At 42.9% G+C, this 22,895-nt stretch overlaps 1 protein-coding gene across 3 annotated transcripts in view; it reads left to right on the top strand.

Moving 5' to 3' along the window:
• The window catches only part of ACVR1 (activin A receptor type 1), a 59,823-nt gene extending 40,875 nt beyond the window's left edge, over positions 1 to 18,948 (top strand). For all 3 annotated transcript variants that reach the window (XM_084522867.1, XM_084522866.1, XM_084522865.1), the window contains 4 exons: positions 2,275 to 2,550; positions 6,360 to 6,557; positions 12,714 to 12,844; positions 13,633 to 18,948. In XM_084522867.1, coding sequence (XP_084378993.1) covers positions 2,275 to 2,550; positions 6,360 to 6,557; positions 12,714 to 12,844; positions 13,633 to 13,767 — 740 coding nt within the window. In that variant the 3' untranslated portion in view covers positions 13,768 to 18,948. The remainder of the gene's footprint in view (positions 1 to 2,274; positions 2,551 to 6,359; positions 6,558 to 12,713; positions 12,845 to 13,632) is intronic.
• The last annotated feature ends 3,947 nt before the right edge of the window (positions 18,949 to 22,895 follow it).

Here is a 22,895-nt window from a genome sequence, read left to right as displayed (position 1 = left end):
ATCTGAGTCCCATAACGAAGTGTCTCAGCAGCCATAATTCATTGTCCTTCTGCAGAAACAGTCTTGCAGGAGGTGATCAACGAGATCAATTCATTGTTGGCAGCATAGGACGTAGAGATGAAGGGAGGTGCCACAGACCCTCATGCTAAGAATTCAGCCTTGCAGCTCTTGTTGTGGGGTAGCAAAATGGCAAAGTAGGGTGTTGTGCAGTATGTAGGCAGAAAACTTCTAGTGGATCTGTTTTTGTTGTAACTTTAGTTTAACTGGGAGAAAGAGTGGGCAGGAGTTTACAAGGGGACTTAAATATTTGAATCGTTTTCCTTGTGCCTGAATAAACTGTGGTATGAATTCATTATTCTCTGCTTAATGCAACTGTTCTGCACAGAGATTGGGTCAAACTGGTAAGTCGTCTGTGGTGTTTAATTTAAACTATAATTGAAGTTTAAACTTCAATATGTATTTGCAAGGAAACAAGATAACGTGCGATGATTTTTAATCTGCATCCTTCGTACCTCGTGTGCTCAGTTCCAGGAGCTTAGAAAAGAGCTGCTTTTGTCGTGTTAACCCTGGCTGAAGCTTAAGTAGCCGTTTTGATTCCTGGTAGAGACAACCGTCTTTGGTGTGCCAGCCTTACAAATAACAGTAACACCTTGTCTTCTGTTTACTGGCTTTACCTCGCTCACAATTTGTCTTACTTCAGTCAGTTTTACTTGGGCTCCTTCTTCTTGTTTCCTGACTGAGAATATTCCTTGGCTCTATAGCTTACCCTGCTAGATGTTTGTTTGTTTCCTGAAGCAATTCCTTTGTTACTACAAAAATAACTTAGTGGCCTCCTGAAATGTGAGTTATTGAACTTTCCTTCCCCAGAGAGCAACTAACTTGGCTGAAATTGCGTTACACACTTCCCATGTTCCTCTGTTTGTGTTCAGTCTTTCTTGATAACTGTCAAATTTGTTGGCTATTTTATAGAAGTTTTTTAGATGCAATATTAAACAATATCACGGATTACAGAGGTGTCACATTGTGGAGAAATCTGACTTCTAGGAGAGAAAGTGGTGGGTGTTCTTTCTGACAAATGTCATATGTGGGCTTTTAATAAACACGATTTGTTTCTCTGTCTTGAGAGTAAAACTTCGGCTGCTTCCCAGCTAAAGCTGTTGAGACCAACAGTGTGCCTCCACAAATCCAGAGGAACCAGGAAGGGAGCTACGCCTGAACATTACGTTCAGTTTTAAGACAGTTCATGGGCTTAGAAAAGAAATTCCTTTCTTCCTTTCTAGAAAATCACTGAGATACAGCTGTGCCGGGTAAAGGTGCTCTGCCTTACTTCCCCGTGGAAGTGATGCACGCCCCGCTTTGCAGTAGAGCTGCTCCTACTGCTATTTTTGCTGTGCTAATCTCCTGGTGCTGCCAAGCTCTCCTTAGCCATCTGCCGCTCCGTGTTCTGCAGCTCCATTGTGTGCCAGTGTGCAGTTAAGGAGATTGGGCATTTGGAGGCTGGAGCAGTCTCAGAGGTCAGGCCCCAGCCATCCCTGTGTGGTCTTTTAAACAATCAGATCATTGGGGTGGAAGTTGTTGCTGTGGTGAGATGTGCTTTTTTTCAATCTGTTTGATTTGAAGGGTGTGACATTTCCTGTAGGGACAGTAAGCTTCTGACACGTGAAGGCTGATGGGTGAAGTGCTCCAGAGACTCACCTTGAATGTAAATGTGAAGCTGGTACAACATACATTGCCTGCTTGAGATTTGAAGCTTACACGAAACACTTCTAAACCTTTTCTCAGAAGCTTACGCTGGCTACTTCTTGTCCTTGAATAAGAAATGAAATTTTATTGCTGCTTTGCAGTGTAATCCTGTTGAGTGGACAACAGCAGATGTGCTGCTACTACCTGGTGGTTTCGTTGTTTAACTGGAAGCTAAACCTGCCAAGTCTTTTGGAAGGGAAGAGAAGGAGGGAGAGTGGAAACAAACAAACAAAAAACAAATGTGTTTTAAAAACTTTTTTCAAGTATGTGGTCCTGGCAAGTAATTGTTTGGTGTGACTGAAAAAATAGGATATGGTTATTCTTGTGTGTAGGGTTGAGTTAGAGTTCCAGAATAAAACATCTTTTTTCCATCATGGTAATAACCTGCAGTCTGTTTTCAGTGCAGTATGATGGAGGACAAGTTTTAATTAAATTACGTTTTAAATTATAGGAGAGGCCTAGTAGTATTGATTCTTTTCTTAGGAGAGTCTTGAAGGAACTGTCATCTTTTTTTCTTTTTTTTTTTTTAAGGTTTTATTGCATCTGATATGACTTCCAGAAACTCTAGTACCCAGCTGTGGTTAATTACCCACTACCACGAAATGGGATCTCTGTATGACTATCTGCAGCTCACTACCCTGGACACTGTCAGCTGCCTGCGAATAGTCCTGTCCATAGCTAGTGGTCTTGCACATTTGCACATTGAGATATTTGGAACCCAGGGGAAGCCTGCCATTTCTCATCGGGACTTGAAGAGCAAAAATATCCTCGTCAAGAAAAATGGACAGTGCTGCATAGCAGATTTAGGTGAGTTCATTTCAGTGCTAATATACTCTGCGTTCCTGCAGTAATGTAATTATAAATATATTAGATAACTCCAACCTGAAAAGCTTTGAAGTAACCTTAAAATAACCTTTTTTGGTGTTACCCTGCAGGATTGTAACAGCCGCTAGATGGCACTTACAACTTAGAGATGCTGCTCTGCTGCCACCGCTACTGAAGAGGCTCAGTACAGTGTCTGAGTTCAGAAATAAATGCATTGTTTTTGACTTGTTCTTAGGGTTTTAGTTGCTGAATGCCATTCATAGATTTCTGCACGTAGCAGTTGTTAGGGTTCGCTTTGCTTCTGAAGTAAATGTCCTCCTGTTTGATGTCTAAGCATCATGCGCTCACTGTGCCAAGCTCTGTAGGTCTTAATGGCATCCGTCTAGCTAGAGCCTTTCCCCAGGTAATTCAGTGAGTCCAGAACTAAAGTCCCTTTGACCAGCTGGTTTTAGGCTTTTAAGCGGGTAGGATGCTGAGAGAGTTGCAAGAATGTTCATTCCAAGGGATGGGATTGCCTGCCAAAACTTATTTTGTAAATGCAAGGGAGAAGATAGTGGTAGAAATATAGTACAGGGAAGTCACTGGCTAGATTAGAAGCATATTACTAAGTGGGATTTTTGATAGTTCCAGTGCACAATTCCTGTGGGACATGATGAACACCCAGGAAATACATAAATGCCACACACCTGAGCCACAGAGGGCTGGCCTATCTAAATTTGCAGGGGGAATAGTAAATTAAAAATAATAATAATAATGGAGGTGTACGTTGAAAAATGCAAAACTTCACAGACTGGCTTCTAATTCATAATTCACCCTGAGAAGAGGCTAGAGCATAACTGGCCTTGATTATCACCACGCTAATCATGTGAAACCATAGAATAGCTTGGGTTTGAAGGAACCTTAATGATCATCTACCTCCAGCACCCTGCCATAGGCAGGGACACCTCCCATTAGGTCAGCTTGGCCAAGGCCCCATCTGCACTGGCCTTGAACACCCCCAGGGATGGGGCACCCACAGCCTCTCTGGGCAACCTGCTCCAGTGTCTTGCTACCAGTACAGCGAAGGATTTCCTCTACATGTCTAGTCTAAATCTGTCTTTTTAGTTTAAGACCATTCCCCCTTGTCCTACCATTACCTACCCAAGTAAAGAGTCCTTCTCCATCTTTTTTATAAGACTCCTTTAAGTACTGAAAGCTTGCAATGAGGTCTCCCCAGAGCCTTCTCTCCAGGCTGAACAGCCCCAGCTCTCTCAGCCTTTTTTCATAGGAGAGGTGCTCCAGCCCTCTGAGCATCTTTGTAGCCCTCCTACTACATTTATCAGAAATATGAGAGATTTTCTGAGATAGTACAGCCATAAATGTTTCCTGGTTTAGTTTTTATGATAAAATATATATTTTTTAAACTTGAAAACTTCATGTATGCTCCTGTGATGCAGTCTTTACTTGTTACTTATGTGTAAGGAGAAGATTTAACAAAGGTTTTTCTTCTGGGATATATTCATGCCCTTTTTTTCTCTATAGCTTTGTCTTTTTTCTCCTTCTCTGGTGGCCTTCTCTTCTGTTTCAACAAATGGGCTATTAAAGAAAAATCGTGCTTACAGACTGATTAGAGCAGATAAAGACTCACTACAGCTGCCCAGAGCTGAGCTGGACTTGGTTCTGTCAGTCACCCCAGGTTCTGGATTTGCGATGTACCCACTAAGAATGTGTTGGTTTGGAAAACTGAGGAATAAAACTGCTTTGACACGTCTGCTGTTTGGAGTATGAGTTTGTCTGTAGTTCAGATGCTCCACTTCTGGCGCTTGGTGTTTGCTGCCATTCAGTCCTAGTCCTTGTGGCTGGCAGTAAATGCAAGAGCTTTGTGAATTGGCTGCTCTGCTTGTCCTTCAGCACCGAGCTGGATGCTAGTATCTCCAACAGCACCCCAAGTATCCAGAGCTGCAGTTACAAAACTGTCTGTTTCAGGTATGTCCTAGCTAAACAGAACCTGTGATAAAGTCCAAGGATAGATGTCAGCCACACTTCAGTCTGTGACCACTGACAGACCTGGAGAAGTTCTGCCCTGTAGTTAGTCAGTTCTGCTTGTAAAGCAATTCATGTGTATGGTAACAGGTCTTACTGAGAAATGGCAGAATAAAGCTTGTATACAAAGAAAAATAAGCTCAACCCTCTTTTTACTCCCTCCTTCCATTCCACCGTCACTTTCCCCCCTAGAGACATGAACATCAGGCTGAAGCAAGAGCTGGTATTTGTATAGTATTTGTAAGGAAAATGCAAAGAATGCTAACAAAATACATTTGCTCGATTTCTGTTTCTGGAAGATATTCCGGTATGCTAAAGGTGATTCGTTCGCCATCCTGAAAACAATGTGTTTTAATACGTATCCCTGACAATTTTTCCCCCAGAGATGTATTATTGTACAACAAGAGCTCCATTGTTTTAAATGTGCAGTGACATCTCCTGAGGTGAAAGGAAAACGAAGCAGTGCAATATCTGCTTCCTAACTTGTCAGCAGCATGGATGCCACCATGATGAGAACCTGATTACAACATGGTTGTCCCCTGACCTTGTTGCAACACTTTTGGTTTGTAGCGTACAGGATGCTGACTTGCATCCCTCAGCCCTAAACCTTTGACCTGTCAGTTTATTGGATCTGTTTTGCCCAATTTGGGTGGAGCATTACGATTTTTAACAAAAGTTCTCCAGAGTCTTGACATGTTCAGAGTTTGCTGGGAACTCTTTTTCTAACCTCTGTTTCCAGTGTGGAAGATTAAATATACATATGTATGTATAATAATAAGTACATATTCAGGATTGAAAAAAAAAAAAAAAACACACGGTATCTTTCTAGAAGTGCTATGAGCATTTTCTTAGCAACCTGAAATTATCTGAAGGGCATTTAAATTGCAGGAGAGAGTTTTCCAGATTGAGTTACTGTGAAATACAATCTGTATTGCAGACAGGTTAGTGCTTTGTGGGACTGAAGTAAAAGCTTAAGTTTCATCTAAAATAAAGTCATGTTAAATGTAAATAGTATACGTCCCTCTTACAAGAGTTGTTGAGGAAATCACGGAGTCTGTTTCTTTCCCATTGCTTAGTTATGTCATGCACCTGTTGCTGTTCAATTTGTAGTGCTCTCTGTTTACCACGGCAAGATGAGTACTTTGTGTGTTTCCAAATTTACAGTAATTTAGTCCCTCACATAATGTTCTTTGCTTAAATGTTTGGTAATTAGTAGAAACCAGGTAGAGTGGTTTTGACTGACTCATTTTAGATCACTTTGAGGATGTTTATTTTTCAAGCTACTACAAATATGGTGGGTTTTATTTTTCAGCTTTATTTTTTTAACTTGCGTATATCCATCATGCAGTGTTTTTCTTCTTTTCCCCACAGCTTGGTTATAACCGCCTACCCAAAAGTTCTATAAATAAATTTGAATGCTGGGTGAAATTGTTTTCTTCTAAGTAACAGATGCCTGGCCTTCTGCATGTATGTGCCTAGAGCGCCGGTGACATCCAGTGGCTGCAAAACACTCAGTTCCTATAATAACACTTTACAACAGTGCAATAACATGCTTAATGGTAATCCCTTAGGAGATAATTGGGCTAAGTCTGTGGACACAGTGGCTGTTTTTGACAGCAGGTTTGGAGCTGACCCAGTTGATCTTTGGACGGTTGGACTCTCAGTTCCTTCCTTTTAAGAAACTGTCTGATGGGTGTCAGTGCTCGCAGTCAATTTGAAATGTGCAGCTTTGAAGGGGATTTAACTGTGTGTGTCTTTCTGTTGCTCAGGCCTTGCGGTTATGCACTCCCAAAGCACGAATCAGTTGGATGTGGGGAACAATCCCCGTGTGGGCACCAAACGCTATATGGCTCCAGAAGTCTTGGACGAAACCATCCAGGCTGACTGCTTCGACTCTTACAAAAGGGTCGACATCTGGGCTTTTGGGCTGGTCCTCTGGGAAGTAGCTAGGCGCATGGTTAGCAATGGTGAGTATCTAGGACTCCTGTCTTTGTTTTTAAAGTGTAGGAAGCAAATCATTCACTGCAAAACGTCTGCCACTGAAATACATAGAATGTACAGCAACATACTGGACCTCCAAGATATTTATATTCCTGACGTTTTGCTGCCTCTTCAGAATTTAAGTTGGGTACCACGATGAAGTATTGTTGCCTCACGTCTTTTAAGGAAGAGAAGGAGAGTCCCTTGCTAAAGCTGAACTAATGATGAGAAACAATTTATGTCAAATAGTTGAGCTAAAATTTTAGACCCATCTCTGAACTTTTCTGTGCCATTAAACCATAGTGAATGCTTCTAGGTGTTTATTTCCTATGATAATACCTATGGAACAGAGAAAGAAGACGTAGAAAGTTAAGTAGTGAAGTGATCAGCACTCAGGGATGCTCTTGATTTACCAAGTTAAACAGCCTCACAAAGCAGGATTTGGTTGAAGCACAATTCTGATTGAAAAAATGGTCTTGAAATTTCTGTTTTGTAATGCACGGTGTTGCATTATTTCATTGCCAAGGAATCTGAATTTAAGAACCTTGAAGCTGGGTATCTGCTGGTGTGGTTTTTATTTTCCTTGTTAGCATAGCAGTCCTATCTGAGTTTTGTTCCTTGGGTTTTGTTCTCTGGGGACTCAGAAGATGCCCCTCAGGCACATGTGCAGATGTCAGCAGCGACAAGTTGTTAATTGTAACATGTTTAAATCTGAGGAAATTCTGAATCTTCATATTTGTTCATTACTTCTATTACTCCCATGTAAGCCAAAACTGGGATTCCATAACTGACATCAGACAAAAAAAAAATCTGCTTCAGGAAAGATGACTGTTTGGTTGTGTTCCTGTGGCGTGGCTGGAACCCCGCAGCGCAGATGTCCTGTGCCAGCTGGTCCAAGCACGAACCCCAACGAAGGAAGCATGGTCAGAATGGCAGGCAGTGGTTTGTGGTGCCTTTTTGAGGAAACTATTGCAAGTGGGAATTTGAGGGAAGACTGTAGAGGAGAGGATTAAGGTTTCCTTGCAGATGTTCTCAGAAGGCACCTGCCAAGAGCCAGAGGGGACAGAGGAAGCATTTTTGCTGCAGAGAGGTGGGTGCGAGTGAGCACTGAGTGGATGGGGTAGGCTGCCCTAAGCCATGGCAGTGAAGACTCGTGGTAGCTAATGCAGAGTAACAAAGCCTGGCTCCAATGCCAGAGGAAGTTATTTGCTCCATGTTGTTTCTTGGGCACCATCTCCCCTCTGCTTGCTGAAGCCAGTGGAAATCCTGTCCAGCTGCTGTCTCATGGGACTCCAGGGAGCATGTAGGTTCTCTAGTAGCAAGCACATACTGTTGCTCTGTTATAATACAGGACTTTTAAATTCAAGCCTTTCATTTCGTGTTATTTGTTGGTGGCTAAAATAATTTACCCATGAGTTTAAAAATAAATAAATAAATAAAGTATTATTCCTTTGCCAAAGGTAGTTTTCAGTACAGCAGCCACCAAGCAGCTAGTTGTCTCCATCGCTGCAGAGAGACTTTTTCTGAGAAATCAGGCCCTTGGAAGGAGGCACTTCTGAGAAGATCTGTGGACCTTCCAAGTTTGCCAGGAAGCTCCCTGGGAACTCAAGCTCTGTCCCAAGCACCTGTCTTCTCTAGGATATTTAAAAGGTGCTTAAACAAAGCTGACTTAGAGGTTGTAAAATGCAGCAGGTAGGCTCAGCAGGCTAATTGAAGCATCCTTATAAGCCGTCAATAATTCTAAAGTGATTTAAAATAGATTCTCCTCTGAAATCAAAAGACCACGTTAATCTGTGTGGCTAGACAGCTGTTTGGGGTTTAACTTGCAGGGTCCATAGTGTGCAGTTCCTGGGTGAAACCTTAGGAGTGACACTAGGAGCAGAAGGGGACATCCACAGGCTTTGTGTCTCTGGCCAGAGCATAGCTTGTGATCCTGCCACCTTTCTTACTGCCCCATCAGAGGAGCTCCTTGAAGAGGGATGCAGCAAGAGGAGGTGCAAGAACATGTCAGCTGAATCACAGGGAGGGATGATGACCTCACTCACGTTAAGGTGTATGTGGTTAATTGGAGAAAGGAGGAAAGTCCTGTGAATTCATGGTGTTCATTTTTCCGTACTCTGTTCATTGGCAAATGTATGTTGTAGGCAGTTACAAAGCGTTGCTGATTGCATTTCCCAATATCTGGAAACCTCTGGGTTGCAGTTCATGTCAGTTGGAGCGCCTTGAGGATTTGAGCCATAACTTCGTTGTTCTCAGCGCAGCTTTGCGTTCTGTGCTTTGCCTGTTTCAGCAGCCTGTGGTCTGCCAGCTGCCGTGGTAGGACAGGGGCTGATGAATTCACTGTAATAGGCAGCGCTCCCTGCTACAAGGGTGGGAGCCAGTGCATGAGATGAGCGCGTGCACTGTGCTCCTCTGCTGTCACCTGGGGGATGGTGTTCCTAAGTGAGAGTGGTGGGACCAGCACTACCTAAAGGGGTACGTGCTCCTGGGCGGGCACCGTGTAGCGTATCTTCTGCTTGAACCTAGCAGTCTACATCATGACCAAACTTCATATGTAAGATTTTGATATGTTTTTATTGCTAGCCTTAAATTTTGAGGAGCTCATCTGAAATCTGCTTAGCTACAGTGCTGTTTCGGAGGCTGATGAACCTTTTTGGAATATTAGATGTCTTACTCTTTATCTATTAATTTTTTTTGTATAGTGTGTGTGTATGGTAGATAACACACAGGCTTACCTAGTTACCTCTCAAAATGAAGATTTCACGAAAGGGCACATGTTTAAATATTCCCAATATATTTATTGATATATATATATGTATATATAGTGCTACTTAGTGAGGTTTAGATTGTGTTTACAGCTTAACAAAGATAGTATGAAACTTGGCATGGACTGCAGACCTACCGAAGAGGATAAATAAAGGCTTCAGTAATTTAATTCAGACTGAGCTTGGTGCTACCATGGAAGCGCTTTTAACAGTAATATGGATACTTCATGACATTAGTAATGTCAATAAAGTCTTAAGTTTAAGGCGAATGTGATACTAATTTAACCGTACTTGTTTGCAGTTGTTTTGTATTTCTAGCTGTTGCCAGAAGTAATTTCATTTCCTTGCACTGGTTTGAGGTGAAGTAAACATTTTTCTCTCAAAAATCCAAATGGCTGGCTGTGTGGAAATCGTTACTTCATCAGGTGGTCATTCAGATAACCCTGTTTGATCTGTAATAAGACTTTGGCACTTGGAGTGAGCATGCTGAGGTCAAGGTAGTGTGCTCGTGTGAACCAGGTGATAGCATGTGTTAGATGGGCAAGAGACACTATACATTTTGCTGCTTATCCTATGCTGCTGGATGCTTGCTGTCTATCATGTTCTGAGTGGAAAGACAAAGTCTGTTGCCGTGAGTCACCCTGGTTTTGCATATCCATTCTTGGAGATTCTTAAGTTGCTGTAATCTGCCCAGTGAATCTGGCTTGCTTTTTCTCTAATGGTCTGCAAGGTGACGGTGATTCTTAATACTTTTCTGTTGTGGAGTTTAATGTGTTACTAAGTCCCTCCACAGCCAGGAGTACTTGTGTGTGTGTGTTGTCTTTGTGCTTGGGTAGGGGCCCCTCCACATTTCTCCCTGTACTCAGAAGTGGGATTGAAGCCCCACACATCTCACTCTGAGCAGTGCTTGTTCTCTGCAGAGCAGTTGTCCACTGCTGCTGGATATGTGCCTTTCCTAGTGTACAGTGCTGGGGCATCTTTATTTACCTGGCCTCTGACACACACACTCTTCAGTTCCTTGTGGACCTTCAGTGTCATTTCCAGTACTGTGACCTTGATGCTAATACCACAGACTGAAAGGTGGTTGCTGCTCAAAGCCGCGCCTGGTACGTTATCAGCATTATGTCTGCAAGGCTGTATCTGTTACTGAGGTATTTGGGTAGGACTTGCATTGCTCCAGCAGCGTATTCAAAAGTGCATAGGATAAGCTTTCATTAAAGATGTAAAGAATAAAGGTGGAAAAAATGCTGCTCTGAGGTCCAATTGATTTGAATAGCAAGAAGACAGCTGCCCCAGGGAAAAAAAACACCCTATTGTCAATGACGAAAGTCATCTTGAAACTGTCCAGAAAATAGCAAGCTATAGGTCATGCTGAACAACTTTAAGGGTCTCTCTTGTAGTAAGAAGCTTGTTTTCTTTCCTCTGGAAGTGGGCAAGGGAAGCGTGTCACAGTTCAGAACGACAGTTCTGTTAGGAGTAGTGGTGTGGGCTAGAGGTTACAGTGGCTTGCTGGCATAGCAGACAAGCTGTTGCAGAGCCAGCGGTGATCCCACAGGGTCTGTGACGTTTGGCTGTGGTAGAGCAGAGTACTTCAGAACTACTCTATTAGAGTAAAGGCTAGACCAAATTCAGTTTGTATGTGATATATCTTATCTGAAATAGCCATCGATATACTCTGTTGGAAAGACCACATGAATTTAGTGAATTAAAATAGAGATGGACTCTCTCCTAGTGATAATGATAATCCATTAGTGTCTTAATGACCCTGGCATCACTTTCAGAGTTGTATGACGTAGCTCTGAGGCTTTGCATATGTTTAGAAAAAAAACACTACTACTTTTTCTACCATTTCAGAGGATACAGATACACAAGAGATTTTTGTAGTTTCAAGTTCTTGCAGTAAGTTTTATTTTGTGTTCTGGGAGGAAGCAGGAGGAGTGTAAAACTAAGATTTCAGCCTTCTAGATGATGTTCAGTATATGCAATTAAGAATTGCTTGAAAGTGTAGGTGATGCTGCTTCATGCAGCGTGTAGCACAGGCAGTCTGTCATGTGTCCCTGTCAGAACACCACAGGGCAATCCCTGCAGTCTAGGAGGCGTTCGTACTGGTAGCTTGCTTGGGTAGCCAGATCTTTGAACTGACCTCCAATTCCTTACGTGAGCTGCATTTGCTGCAGACCGGTTCTCTTTTGACTAGTTTTCGCAGGTAGGGATTTACTGATTTTTACAGAGAACCTGTGGGATTTTTATCTTTATCTTCAACAGAACAAGAAAACTAAATCCCAACCACTGTAGCAAAGTTTCTATTTCTTTGGATATTCTGAAGTAGAAAAAAGGTTCTCAGAAAATGTCCTGAATGTCTTGTGCATCTGATGGTAGGACAGCTGCCATCTGCTAAAAAGCAGTTCTGGCGTTGTTCTGCCCATGTTCCTGCTGTACGCAGCCAGCCTCGTTCACTCGGTATTTCTCCGAGCTGCTGGCTCAAATGTCTGCCTTTGAACACTAGTTTTTAAATTGGCTTCCTAAGAAAGTTGAATTCCCTGGATCATTTGTGAGCTTAATCCACCGATGAAACAGCAGTGCTGCACACATGCCTCACTGAGTAGGCAAAAGGCTTTCTAGCCTGCCAGTTTTGTGTAACCTGGGTGATAAGCTGGGAGCACACACATCAGCTTTTTGTTTCCTCTCTTTTCAAAGTAGAATCTGTGAAAGTCCATTCAGATACTGGTTGCCACAGACTTCCAGGTGTTTGGTTTTGTGATGGTATGCTGTACTAGTGTTGTACCCTAGGCATTTTACTACATGTATATAACAAGAAATTGTATGTGAATTTCCAGCGTTTAGTGACTGTAGATACTGGTGTCCTTTTTGGACTTTGTCATGAATCAAAAAATAAGACAAAGTGTCTGATGAGCCTACTAAAAACAAACAAGCAATGCAGACCTGGAAACTTTTATACTTTGCTAGTAGAAATCCCTGTTTTCTAGTAGTCGCTAAACTTCTGTGCATTATAGAAAGTGGCCTTCTGGCAAGTGAATTTATTTCTCATCACTACAGCTCAAGCATCTGCAAAATGGATATGGTTTCTAATCTTCAGTATTATAGTATGTGCCAATTAACATTTTGGGTAGGAAAAACTCTATATTCTATATAGAATATAGAGTTTTATAATATAGAATATAGAGCAGAATAGCACTGCTCTATTCTATAGCAGTGCTATTCTGTTTTTTTTGTATGACAATTTGACATGGTGGTATTGATTTATTTTAAAAATATTATTGTGCTTCTTGGGTGGTTAGGTCATGGGCGTTCTCTTTGCAGAGATGCTGTTTCATTGACAGTTAGTAAATAATGCCTCTCTTGTTTGTATCTCACTAGGTATTGTAGAAGACTATAAACCTCCATTTTATGACCTGGTCCCAAATGATCCCAGTTTTGAAGACATGAGAAAAGTGGTCTGTGTAGATCAGCAAAGGCCGAACATTCCCAACAGGTGGTTCTCAGACCCTGTAAGTGCCTGTGTATGGTTTGCAGAAGATATGAGCTGATCTTTCTTCTTCTGAACTGTAGTCATGCAAGCTATTTTCAGTTATCACTTGAAATTGAAAGGGAGCCTTCCTGTGACTTGTAAGCATGCAGATTTACAACAGAATTTTGATCCCTCTCCTGCCTACAGGCTAAGGGACTGTTCTTCTTGAAAGGCTGCTGCTGAAACATGTTTTTATTCAACAGAATTAGTCTGGACTCCTCAGGTTGACCAGCTGTTGTGTTCTTTATTTCTGAAGCTGTGGAGCTTGGTTTGAATCTGGCTGGGGCCTGCACTGCTGCTAAGTCTCATGTTAGGTTTTGGTTGTAGAGCCATGACCTGTGCTGCCACACTAGCCAGCTCTGAATCCCAGACATTTGAAGCTGCTCTGGATGTGATGAAATCAGACAAAAATGTGTATTTTCTCTGGCTTTTTGTCATTAACCTTGTAGGAAACAGTTTCATTGAAAAGATTTGGTAGCGTTTTTCAAAACATTTTTTTTGGACTTCTTAAAGATGATGCTAGTTTGACACTGCAATCAACCCATTGTCTAGTTACTTTTTCTTTTGTTATTGAACTACTTTTCAACACTTGAAACTTGTGTATTTCAAATACCCGAATAGTGTTAAGTTATCTCTAGACTCTGAAAATTGACTAATAATGAGGCAATAAAACCATGTTGTGTTAGTGCTTAACAACCCAATCTATTGCTTTTCTGACTTGTGATTTATATACTTACAAGTGTCTTGTGTTTCTTATTCTTTTCCCAGACATTAACATCTCTTGCCAAGTTGATGAAAGAATGCTGGTATCAAAATCCATCAGCAAGACTAACAGCCCTGCGAATCAAAAAGACTTTGACCAAAATTGATAATTCCTTAGATAAACTGAAAGCTGACTGTTGACCTTCTCATGGTGCTCTCCTGACAGGAAGGCACTTGTCTGGTTCAGAAGTAGTCTGGCTAGACGGTTTATATAATTGGTCCCCATGTGGCTTCTTATAGAGGCAGAAGTTTCTACCAAGCCATCTGTTTGGGAGACATCAGAACCATATGGACTTTGCTCAGTGACTACAGTGGGCATTTCACAAATGGTCAAGCTATAAAGACTCATGCTGGATGTACTGTTGCAAAGGTAGTGGCCTGAAGGAAGACAGAGAAATCCTAAGACAAGATCAGGGCATTAAATAATGGCTTTGAACAGCTACTTCCCCCCTATCCCCCCCCCATTTTTTTTTAATTCTCCTAATCACTCCCAGGGTGAACACATGGAAGTGGTAAATTTTAATCAGCAATATTGCCTGTGCTTCTCTTCTTTATTGCACTAGGAATTCTTTGCATTCCTTACTTGCACTGTCACTGTTAATTTTAATGACATGACTTGCCAAAAATATGATTGGCTGTATACTACATTGATCTATGCCTGAATAATAGGAAATGAATTTGGTAAACTGAAAATGTAACTGTCAGATTTTAGCTGCATTTTACATGTGTACTGATGTTTACAATAATGCTGAACATTAGGAATTTCTCGTTTATACAAAACTTGCAAATTATTTATTACTAGTGCACTTGCCAGTTTTTTAAACTGTAAAATAAGTGCATAAAGTTAAAGCTTATTTTTATGTGGCCTCTTTCATGATTTCTTACACAAATGTTTTTGTAACACTATAACCTGAAACATAATTGTTTTCTGTATTATCATATTACAACTCAATAGTCACATTTTAAGTGCTTCACATTTGTAGGTGTGTGGTCTGTAACAATTTTCAGTTCAAATATGGAACATATATATAGCTGTTACCCACATGACAATGTGTCTAGTATCTTACTGATCTAGAAGAGGAAAGCAGTGGAGGAATTAACTAGAATTTTAGGTCATGAATGCTGTGGGGAGAATGCATTTTATTTCTTCTAAGCTATATAATATGCATTTAAACTCTGCCAGAAAAAAATAACTATTTTGTTTTAATCTACTTTTTCTATTTAGTAGTTATTTGTATAAATTAAATAGAATGTTTTCAAGTCAAACAAAAGAGTGTTTTTAGTTCTGTTACTGTCTATTGGTAACAAATGTATACTAAGCAGCAATGGGTATTTCCAGTCACATGCTCCCAGGTAAATAATGTTGGTTCAGGTTAACACCAGATTTAAAACCAAGGTACTGAGGCTTATTGACTGTTGTTTGTCTGGGTGTGTTTTTTCCTGTGCTGGGCTGGATCCCAAAATAGTACAGCACGGAAATGGTGTACTTTTTGGATATGACATCAACTGTGTCCATGCAAACCTCCTAAAGCATGCCTTGCAGAAGGGGATGTGTTGTCCCTTAATCTTATGGGGAAGAATTCAGCTTTGTACCTGGAAAACTGTGTTCTCTACCTGTACCTCTTGATATTTTCATATCGTGTGTTTCTCCAAATGGAAGAGTAACTATGGAGTGACAGTGTTCTTTTATCTTTTTTTGAAAAAAAAAAACCCTCCTTGTTGGCTTGAAATCCTCCAGGTAATCTAAGAACCTAAAAAAGTACTGAGCCATTAAGCCATGTTTCATCTCTGCATTCAAAATTTTCTTTAAGGTTCCCTTCTTGGCTTTATGGCTGCCAGATTCTGCTCTCCTCTTTCCTCTAATTTCTCCTTCTCAGTCCCAGTCTTCCTTGTCCTCCTATGACTGAGTGGCCTGCCTTTTTCTACGTTTCTACTCGTGTAGAAATAGCAGCCTAGTTTGCAGATAGGCACTTCATGGATTTAAGAGACTGCATAGGATAGCCCTGCAAAACAGAATTGCTAGCAGTTGCCAGGTCTCTTAATTATACTTTATGAGAATCTGACAAGATCTAGTGCTGCCGAATATATGTATTATATATTGGTTTTTAACAATATATGCCTGAGTGCATTCTGGTTTGCTTTGGATATGCACGCTGGGCTGACTGTTAAACAGCTGCAGCCTGGGAAGGAGAGTGTTTCAGAAACGAGTCGAATGAATCAGTCTCTTGGGTTGAAGGTGTTATGTGAGTAGAAGTAATTGTGAATGTTGCAACTACAAAATCAGTAGTGAAGTTAGCGATAATCTTCTGACACAGATTATTGCCTGAGGTTCATTGGTTCTAGCTGCCTGGTGCACACGTGTGTGTTTCTTCCCTGTACACTTGTGTGACAGAACAGGCTGGTGCTTACACCAAACGGGATGCGAGGCAGCCTGAGGGCCCCGACTGCCGCAGTGCGCAGGTGAGCACAGCCAGGGACCTCTGGAAGTGGAGGTGACAGGGAGGTAGCTGGGTGGACAGGCAGGGACAAAGCCTGAGGCAAAGCTCAGTGCACAACGGGAGTTCAGCATGGGTTTGCCAGGCTTTTTGCTTGGAGTTTTCACCTCTCAGCATTTACTACTGGAAGTATTGGAGCAGAGAGACGATCTGTCACATGGATGATTAACAGCACTGACGGTGTTGGCTGAATTGGTCATGCCTTTCTCAAACAGTAAAATATCAAATCACAGCATCTTGCAGATATTAGGAAAGATGGTTACATCAAATCCTTGGCCTCTTTGTGCTGCAGCATTTTCTGAACAGTACCGTGTATGTAGAAGGGTGACACGAGTTCAGCCTGGACACGGCTCCGTGCTCTCTGCAGCATCTCAGCGTGCCGTTCCTGGCGGTGTGGCTGTTTGGGCTGCAGCACCGGGTGCCAGTCCTGTCACCTGTGTCGGACCCAGCTGGATCCTGTGGGGTGCTGGGCTGCTGGAGGGAAGCGCACAGCTTTCCAGGGGGCTCTTCCAGGACAGGGCTCTGGAAATCGCTGCCTTATGCTGAGCTGGGATACAGGCTTGGTTGAGGAACCTTAGTGTAAGCTAGAACTCCGGTCTCATCTTTCCCTGCCCATAAAGCAGAGACAAGCAGCTAAAGGAAGAACACAAACCTTGGCAGAACCTCAGCAGTTCGGTGCTGGACATTCAGTGTCCCAGAGCAGGACGCTTTAAGTGGTGGTGCTGCTGGTGGCTTCCCATAGCAGATCAGGATGTCCAGGGGTTCTTTTAAACAAAATCCATGTTTGTGCCCTGAAAATGAACTACTTTTGGTCTAGGCTTTGACTGAACAATTGGAAATATGAACTATTTTTTTAATTAGGTGAGCATTCAAATTTACAGCAACAAAAACACCTCTGAGTAGGGAAAAAATATCGTAGGGATTAATTTGTGAGCGTTAGCAACAAGTCGTTCAGTCCAGCTGCTGGCTGTACCACAGTCTGTGCTTCCAAAACAGCAGAAATAGCAAAGTGCTCTGAATATTCATCTTGGGAGCTGGAGGGTGGTGTGCCTGGGATCAGAGAAGGAGAAACTTGGTGATAGCGAGGGATTATATTCGGTCTCACTTTCAAGGGTCTGTTTGAATAGTAACAGGAGAAAACTTGTTGCTGCCTTTCCCTGAAGGTGTCACGGCTTGGGCGAGGGGAAGCCACTTCAGAGTTTCCAGGTGAGGTAGAGGAAGACAGCCGCCCTCCACCCCCCGTGGTGTTTTTCCTGTATGTTTATTAATGGATGTTCCTCTAGTCCTCCCATAAAATCTAATCTTCTAAAGAGATTTGGAATGCTTATATATAATCTGCTGCTCTCAGGGTGTCGCAGTATTTATTGCTATGGAGATGGCACAAGCCGTTCCGTAGTTGATGTTGAATTATTCATGTGGCTGGCAAATCTGCGCTGAATACTGCCAGCATGGACCTGGGGTGTTGTCATTCAAACAGGGCCAGGCTGTGTGTCAGAGCTCCAGAAAGAGAAGTAAATGGATGGAAAAATAAAAGAAGCATCGAGGCATCAGCACGTGGGTAGCACTGATGGTTACATGGGAGAGGATAGGCAAGAAAAGAGGTACTCTAAGAAAAAAGCAAACCCCCAAAACCTAGTTTTCCTTTTCCATATGCAGGTTTTCCATATGTAGGTTTGTTTGTTGCTAGTTAGGATTATGTTGCACTTTGACAAATACATATCGGAACAGCTGCCTAAAGAAGCCTGTGGTCAGAGGCTTGTTTTAGTGTGCTGGGAATATGTGGCTGAAGTCTTCCTCTCAATTGTTTGTAACTTTTCTTATGGGTCTTCTGTGCTGAAAGCTTCCGTGAAAATCCCTATCAAGCCTTCTAGACTTCTTATTTACCTGGATTAAACTGATCTGATAGAGAGAGAAAAGGAAAAACTCTTCCCTGTGGGGAGAAATGTTTGCTGAGTAAAAAGATCAGCCTTGGCACAGTTGTTGGCATTGGAGAAGGGAAACAAAGATGTTACAGGTGCTGTTTATTTGTATAGAGAAAATTTAAATCTTTCTCAAATACAGAATACTTCCATATTTTAAAGCCAAGATTTGTGTGGAAAAAGTAAGCATTTTATCAAATGTGGAGTTAATTATGTACCTGACAGATGCTCTCACCTGGGAATAATGCATTCACTTTATTCCCAGTTAGAAGAAAAAAAAAACAACACATTTTTAGTGTCTGAACCAAGAAACCATGCCAAGACACATGCCAAAGAATGCCAGGGAAAGCTAAGTGCAGCCGTGCACAGGTCACGTCCATCTGGGCCCATCGTGGTGGAAGAGAAGGCTGCAGAGGCACTGCTAGCGCCGGAGCTGGGACCTCATCTGCAGCGTGCAGTTCCTCGCTGGTTATGGACTTGTGTCACTACCTCCAGAGCCTGTGTGGTGGAAAGTGAAGCCATGTGAAACGTCCTTCACAGAAGGAGACTGCAAAAGGGATCTTCCAAGAGGCTTGGGACATCTGTTTGCTGGGTCAGACCAGTTTTGTACAAGTCAGACGCCTTAGTGGTCCAGGAACGCGATCCGCTTGGGGATGGTGTCTACCGCGATACACCAAAGTGCCTGCCAGCTATCTGACTTGAGAGACTTGTCTAAATAACCACGTTTGTACGCCTTCTCACCGCAGTCACTGCTGCGTGCGCTGCTCCGCGCGTGGTGGCGTTTGTCCAAGCCGAGGAGCGGAGCCTTGCAGAGCAGCGCTGGTACGCGAACCCGCGGCCTGGGGCAGCGCAGCTCCTCGGGACTATTTATACCTACAGCTCTAATAAATACCTTTGCTTGTTCTCGACTAAATAGTTACCATCTTCTTATGCTCAGGGTTTGGTAGACAACGCTGTGCAGCCTTCATGCTTCTCCCTGCGCTGGGGCAAGGCAGGGTCACGGCGGGCAGGGAGGCAGGGGGAGCGCGGAGGCCACTGGAGGAGAAAGCCTCTCCCTTGAAGCCTCTCCCTCGCCTTCCTGCAGGGAGGGTGGTCGCATGGCGGTGTGGTTTCAACACGTGTGTCGAGGCAATATGAGGGTTTTACACGAGGGTTTATGATGTGAAGTCAGTGATGAATCAGCTGCTTTCCATGTCTAAATGGTGCTAAAACGTCCCACAAGGCTCCCTCATCCTCCTCATCAAAAAGACACCAACTCGGGTTAATACAAACTCTTCCATAGATTCAAAGGCTATTTTTTAACAAGATTTCAAAGGTGCAAAAAGCAGCATTGGGGGTGGATACAGAGAGGGTTGCAGAAGTGTGTAGCAGCAGCCAGCTGCTGCCTGCTGGTTTGGGACTACTGCTGTTCCAGCCAGCGCTGAGCGCGCGCTCTTCAGCACACGGTTACTGATGGAGAGGCAGCCGGCAATACCTTCAAGTTATGGGCTTGTTGGCTGTATGCATCCTCGCTCAGAGGAATGCACAAACTCAGTGAGTTACTTACAAATAAGAATGTGCCTTACTGGTCAGAGCAATGCTCTGTCCAAACCAGTAGCCCCGGCAGCGATGGAGCGCACTCATGTGCCTGGTGCCTGCACTGTTTCCTCCTTCATGTCCAGCATCCCAAACTATTGTGCTAGGGATAGGTAATTTAAGTCACACTCCTGCCTCGCCATCTTAAACCCATTTAATATCCGTTCACGGACCTGCTGCCTATGCGTTTCTCTAACTCCTCTCTGAATTCGCTTATCCCCTCTGCTTCCACAGCCTCCTGAGGTCTCCCGGCCTGCTGTGTGACAGTGCTAGTGCTGCCAGCAGGGGTTTGAAAACAAAAAGCATTCTGGCTGTAATTGTGCAAGATGCGTAGTCTTTTTGTGTGAGATACTTTGCCCCCTGGATATTTTGGATGCCTTTCTCTCAAAGGTATGGTTTGTATTTTGATTTTTGGGTGCTCCTGTGCAGAGCCAGGAGCTGGATGCGGTGGTGGTTGTGGGTCCCTTCCAGCTCGGGATGTTCTGTGATTGTCTGTGCTCTTTAGCACCACAGAGACCAGAACTGCAGACATACACCCCTCGTGTGAAGTCACCAAGGCTATATCCTGGTAAAACAATGCTGTTTTGTTAGTGATGACATTTGAGGTGGTGACCAACATTTTGCTGGCATTTTTGTCTGCTGCAGCACAGTGAGCAAAGGATTTTGGAGAAAAGACAATGATGGCATGGGGATCTTGCTTCCTGAGCTATGACTGCCAGCTGAGTTTAGCGTCACGTAAGCATGGTTCATGTTTTTCTTCAGAGGTGCATTTGCCACTCATCTCCTGGTCACTGGCAAAGCCGAACAAGTGAGTTCCAGCCATGACCACAGGGACCCTGCTGCAGCTTCTCCCCTGCTCTTGTAAGAACCTGGGAGCGCTGCGTCTGCTGGATGCCCGTCGTCCACTTGCTTTCCCCTTCATAGGAGCTGCAGCTGGGCAGTGAGGCTGGGTTTCCCGTGGTGGAGCTGTGCTCTTTTACTGCCTCACGGAGGCTTGGCAGGCCTGGAGGTAAAACTGGTGCTTCTGGAGTCCTGTGGGCTTGGGGGCAAAGGGGTCTGGTGGCAAAGCAAAGACAGTTCCCTATTGCTATTCTTGTAAAACTTCTTTCCTAGAAAGAGCATTTTAGTGTGTTTTCCTGAGTCACTGCTACCGCTGTCAGAGGAGTTCACATTATCCTGTACTAACTGCATCTCACTTGAGCTGGTGTCAGGCTGGCTGCTTTGTCAGCTCACAGCTGTTCTGTGCTGCCGATTTTACCTAGCGCACTTCAACGCACACTGTACACGTACCAGGCACCAGGAAAATGTTAAAATGGGTCTTGGAACAGTTTGGGAATTCTTTGGCTTTTTTTTTTTTTTTTCAGTTGCTATGATCAACTGTGTAATATTTTTGCAAAAATATATCGTTCTTGTGGCAATTTTGGAAGCTTTCATCAGATTACTGAATGAACGGAGTAGGAGACAAATAGACAGCAAGACTGCTCTGCAGTTAGGACATGGACCTGGGATGCAGAGGGCTAAGGTAAGTGGTAACTACTGACCTGCTGGCTCTTGTCTATGCGTTTTATTCTGTTTTGCTTGCACAAAATTTCAATAGGTCTTAGTTTGCTCCTGATGTGGAACAAAACAAATTACAAAACAGAATTCTTGTTTTCCAGCCAACCCTAGAAGTACTTCCAGTTGGCAGATGTTTTTATGGTGTTACCCATTTCCAAAGACTCTTAAATCCCTAGGATATGCTATTTCTGTCCTACTATGAACCATGCCATGCAAACATCTAACTGGGGAGCACATTTGCCTCAAAGTGGTTTTTTGTTGTTTTTATTCTCCATGCCTTGTTTTTGTTTGCCTTTTTTTTTTTTTTCCTCTCCGCTGGCATTTGGTGTGTCAAAGGCCTGATGAAGACTGGAGACAAAGGGTGAAAGATCAGCAGTCCCGGGTAACTGGGGACCTGAACCTGCAAACCACCGAAAGCTCTAGAAATGTCGCGAGATGCAAGTCGCTGGCTCTCCTCCTGTCTTGGCCCTCAGACGAGCTTGTTGGTAGGTCCTGAGGTGCTGGGCAGCTGCAGCCAGAGCCCCGCACACGCAGGTTCCTGCCCCAGCTCAGCCTTCCGTGGAGGAGCCGCTGCCTGTGTCTGCGCTGGCGGCAGCAGGGGACGGAGGGCGCTTCCTGCTCCTCATTTCTACTTCTGTGCTCATGGACACAAGCAGAGAGCTCCAATTTTAAACCACATATTTTAACAATTTAACAATTTAAATTCAAGTTATTGTATTTTCTGTGTTTATCGTATCTCAAACAAGTTACCAAATTTATGGCTGTGGAGTAAAGCAGATCTGGTAATCTTTGGAAAACAAGAAAAGGCCAATGTTCAGAGCATGAACTTTGTAAAAAGGCATTTGTGCATACTGCTGCTGGTTCAGCAATGGACTTTATTGCATATTGTAGTAACCCTAGGTGCTTCCTAAATTGTGAGTGAGGTTAAGTGCTGGAGGCAAATGAAAATGGAGGTCTAAGCAGAGAGAAGTTTGAAAGAATACCAATGAGTTTGGGGTTGGCTCTTCTTAAAATTCAGCTTCAAAACAGTTCTGCAATGTAGGCAGCTTGTGATTTTGTATCAGTAATGGTTATAGTGATTCTAATACATTTATTTCCGTGAAGCCAATTGAAATAAGAGTTCAAAACCCAATGGACAATTTGAAACGCATTGTTCCAAATCATTTAGGCATCCTATACTGCAAAATGAAGTAGTGTATTAAGTACCCAGACAATTAATTTTAATAGCTTACAGAGAAACAAAAGGTTTGAAATTTGTTTTGAAGACAGCATTGTCAGGATCAGATCTCCTGAAAGGGGCCATGTTTAAAATGGATAACATCAACAGCATTGCCATGTGATGTACGAAAAATCTGGGTAGAGCACTTTGCCTAATTAGTACTATGGAACAATATTATTACTAATTTGATACACTACTTCTATTTCGTAAATACAAATATAAACTAGGCAAAACGTGAAAAACTTGTCGGATAATTAATACACTGCTAATATCCATGTTCTAAATGACATGGACTGTTTTTTTTTTGTTGTTTTTGTCAGCAAGCCTTAGAATTTGTTTTCTAATATCTATGTATTCAGGTCCCAAATAAAACACTCCAGCCTTCTCACACAAGTATCTATGACATTGCTTTTCATAAACAAGTCTTCAGTTGTTTGAATTATTCGGTTTGTTAGTCCATCACCCCACTAGTATTCTCTAGAGCTTGTCACTAGAGTGTCACTA

This window comes from Aythya ferina (assembly GCF_964211825.1).
Source record: "Aythya ferina genome assembly, chromosome: 6".
Classification (NCBI taxonomy): Eukaryota; Metazoa; Chordata; class Aves; order Anseriformes; family Anatidae; genus Aythya; species Aythya ferina.
Note: the sequence above shows the minus strand (reverse complement) of the source record. Positions and strands in the feature narration are given on the sequence as shown.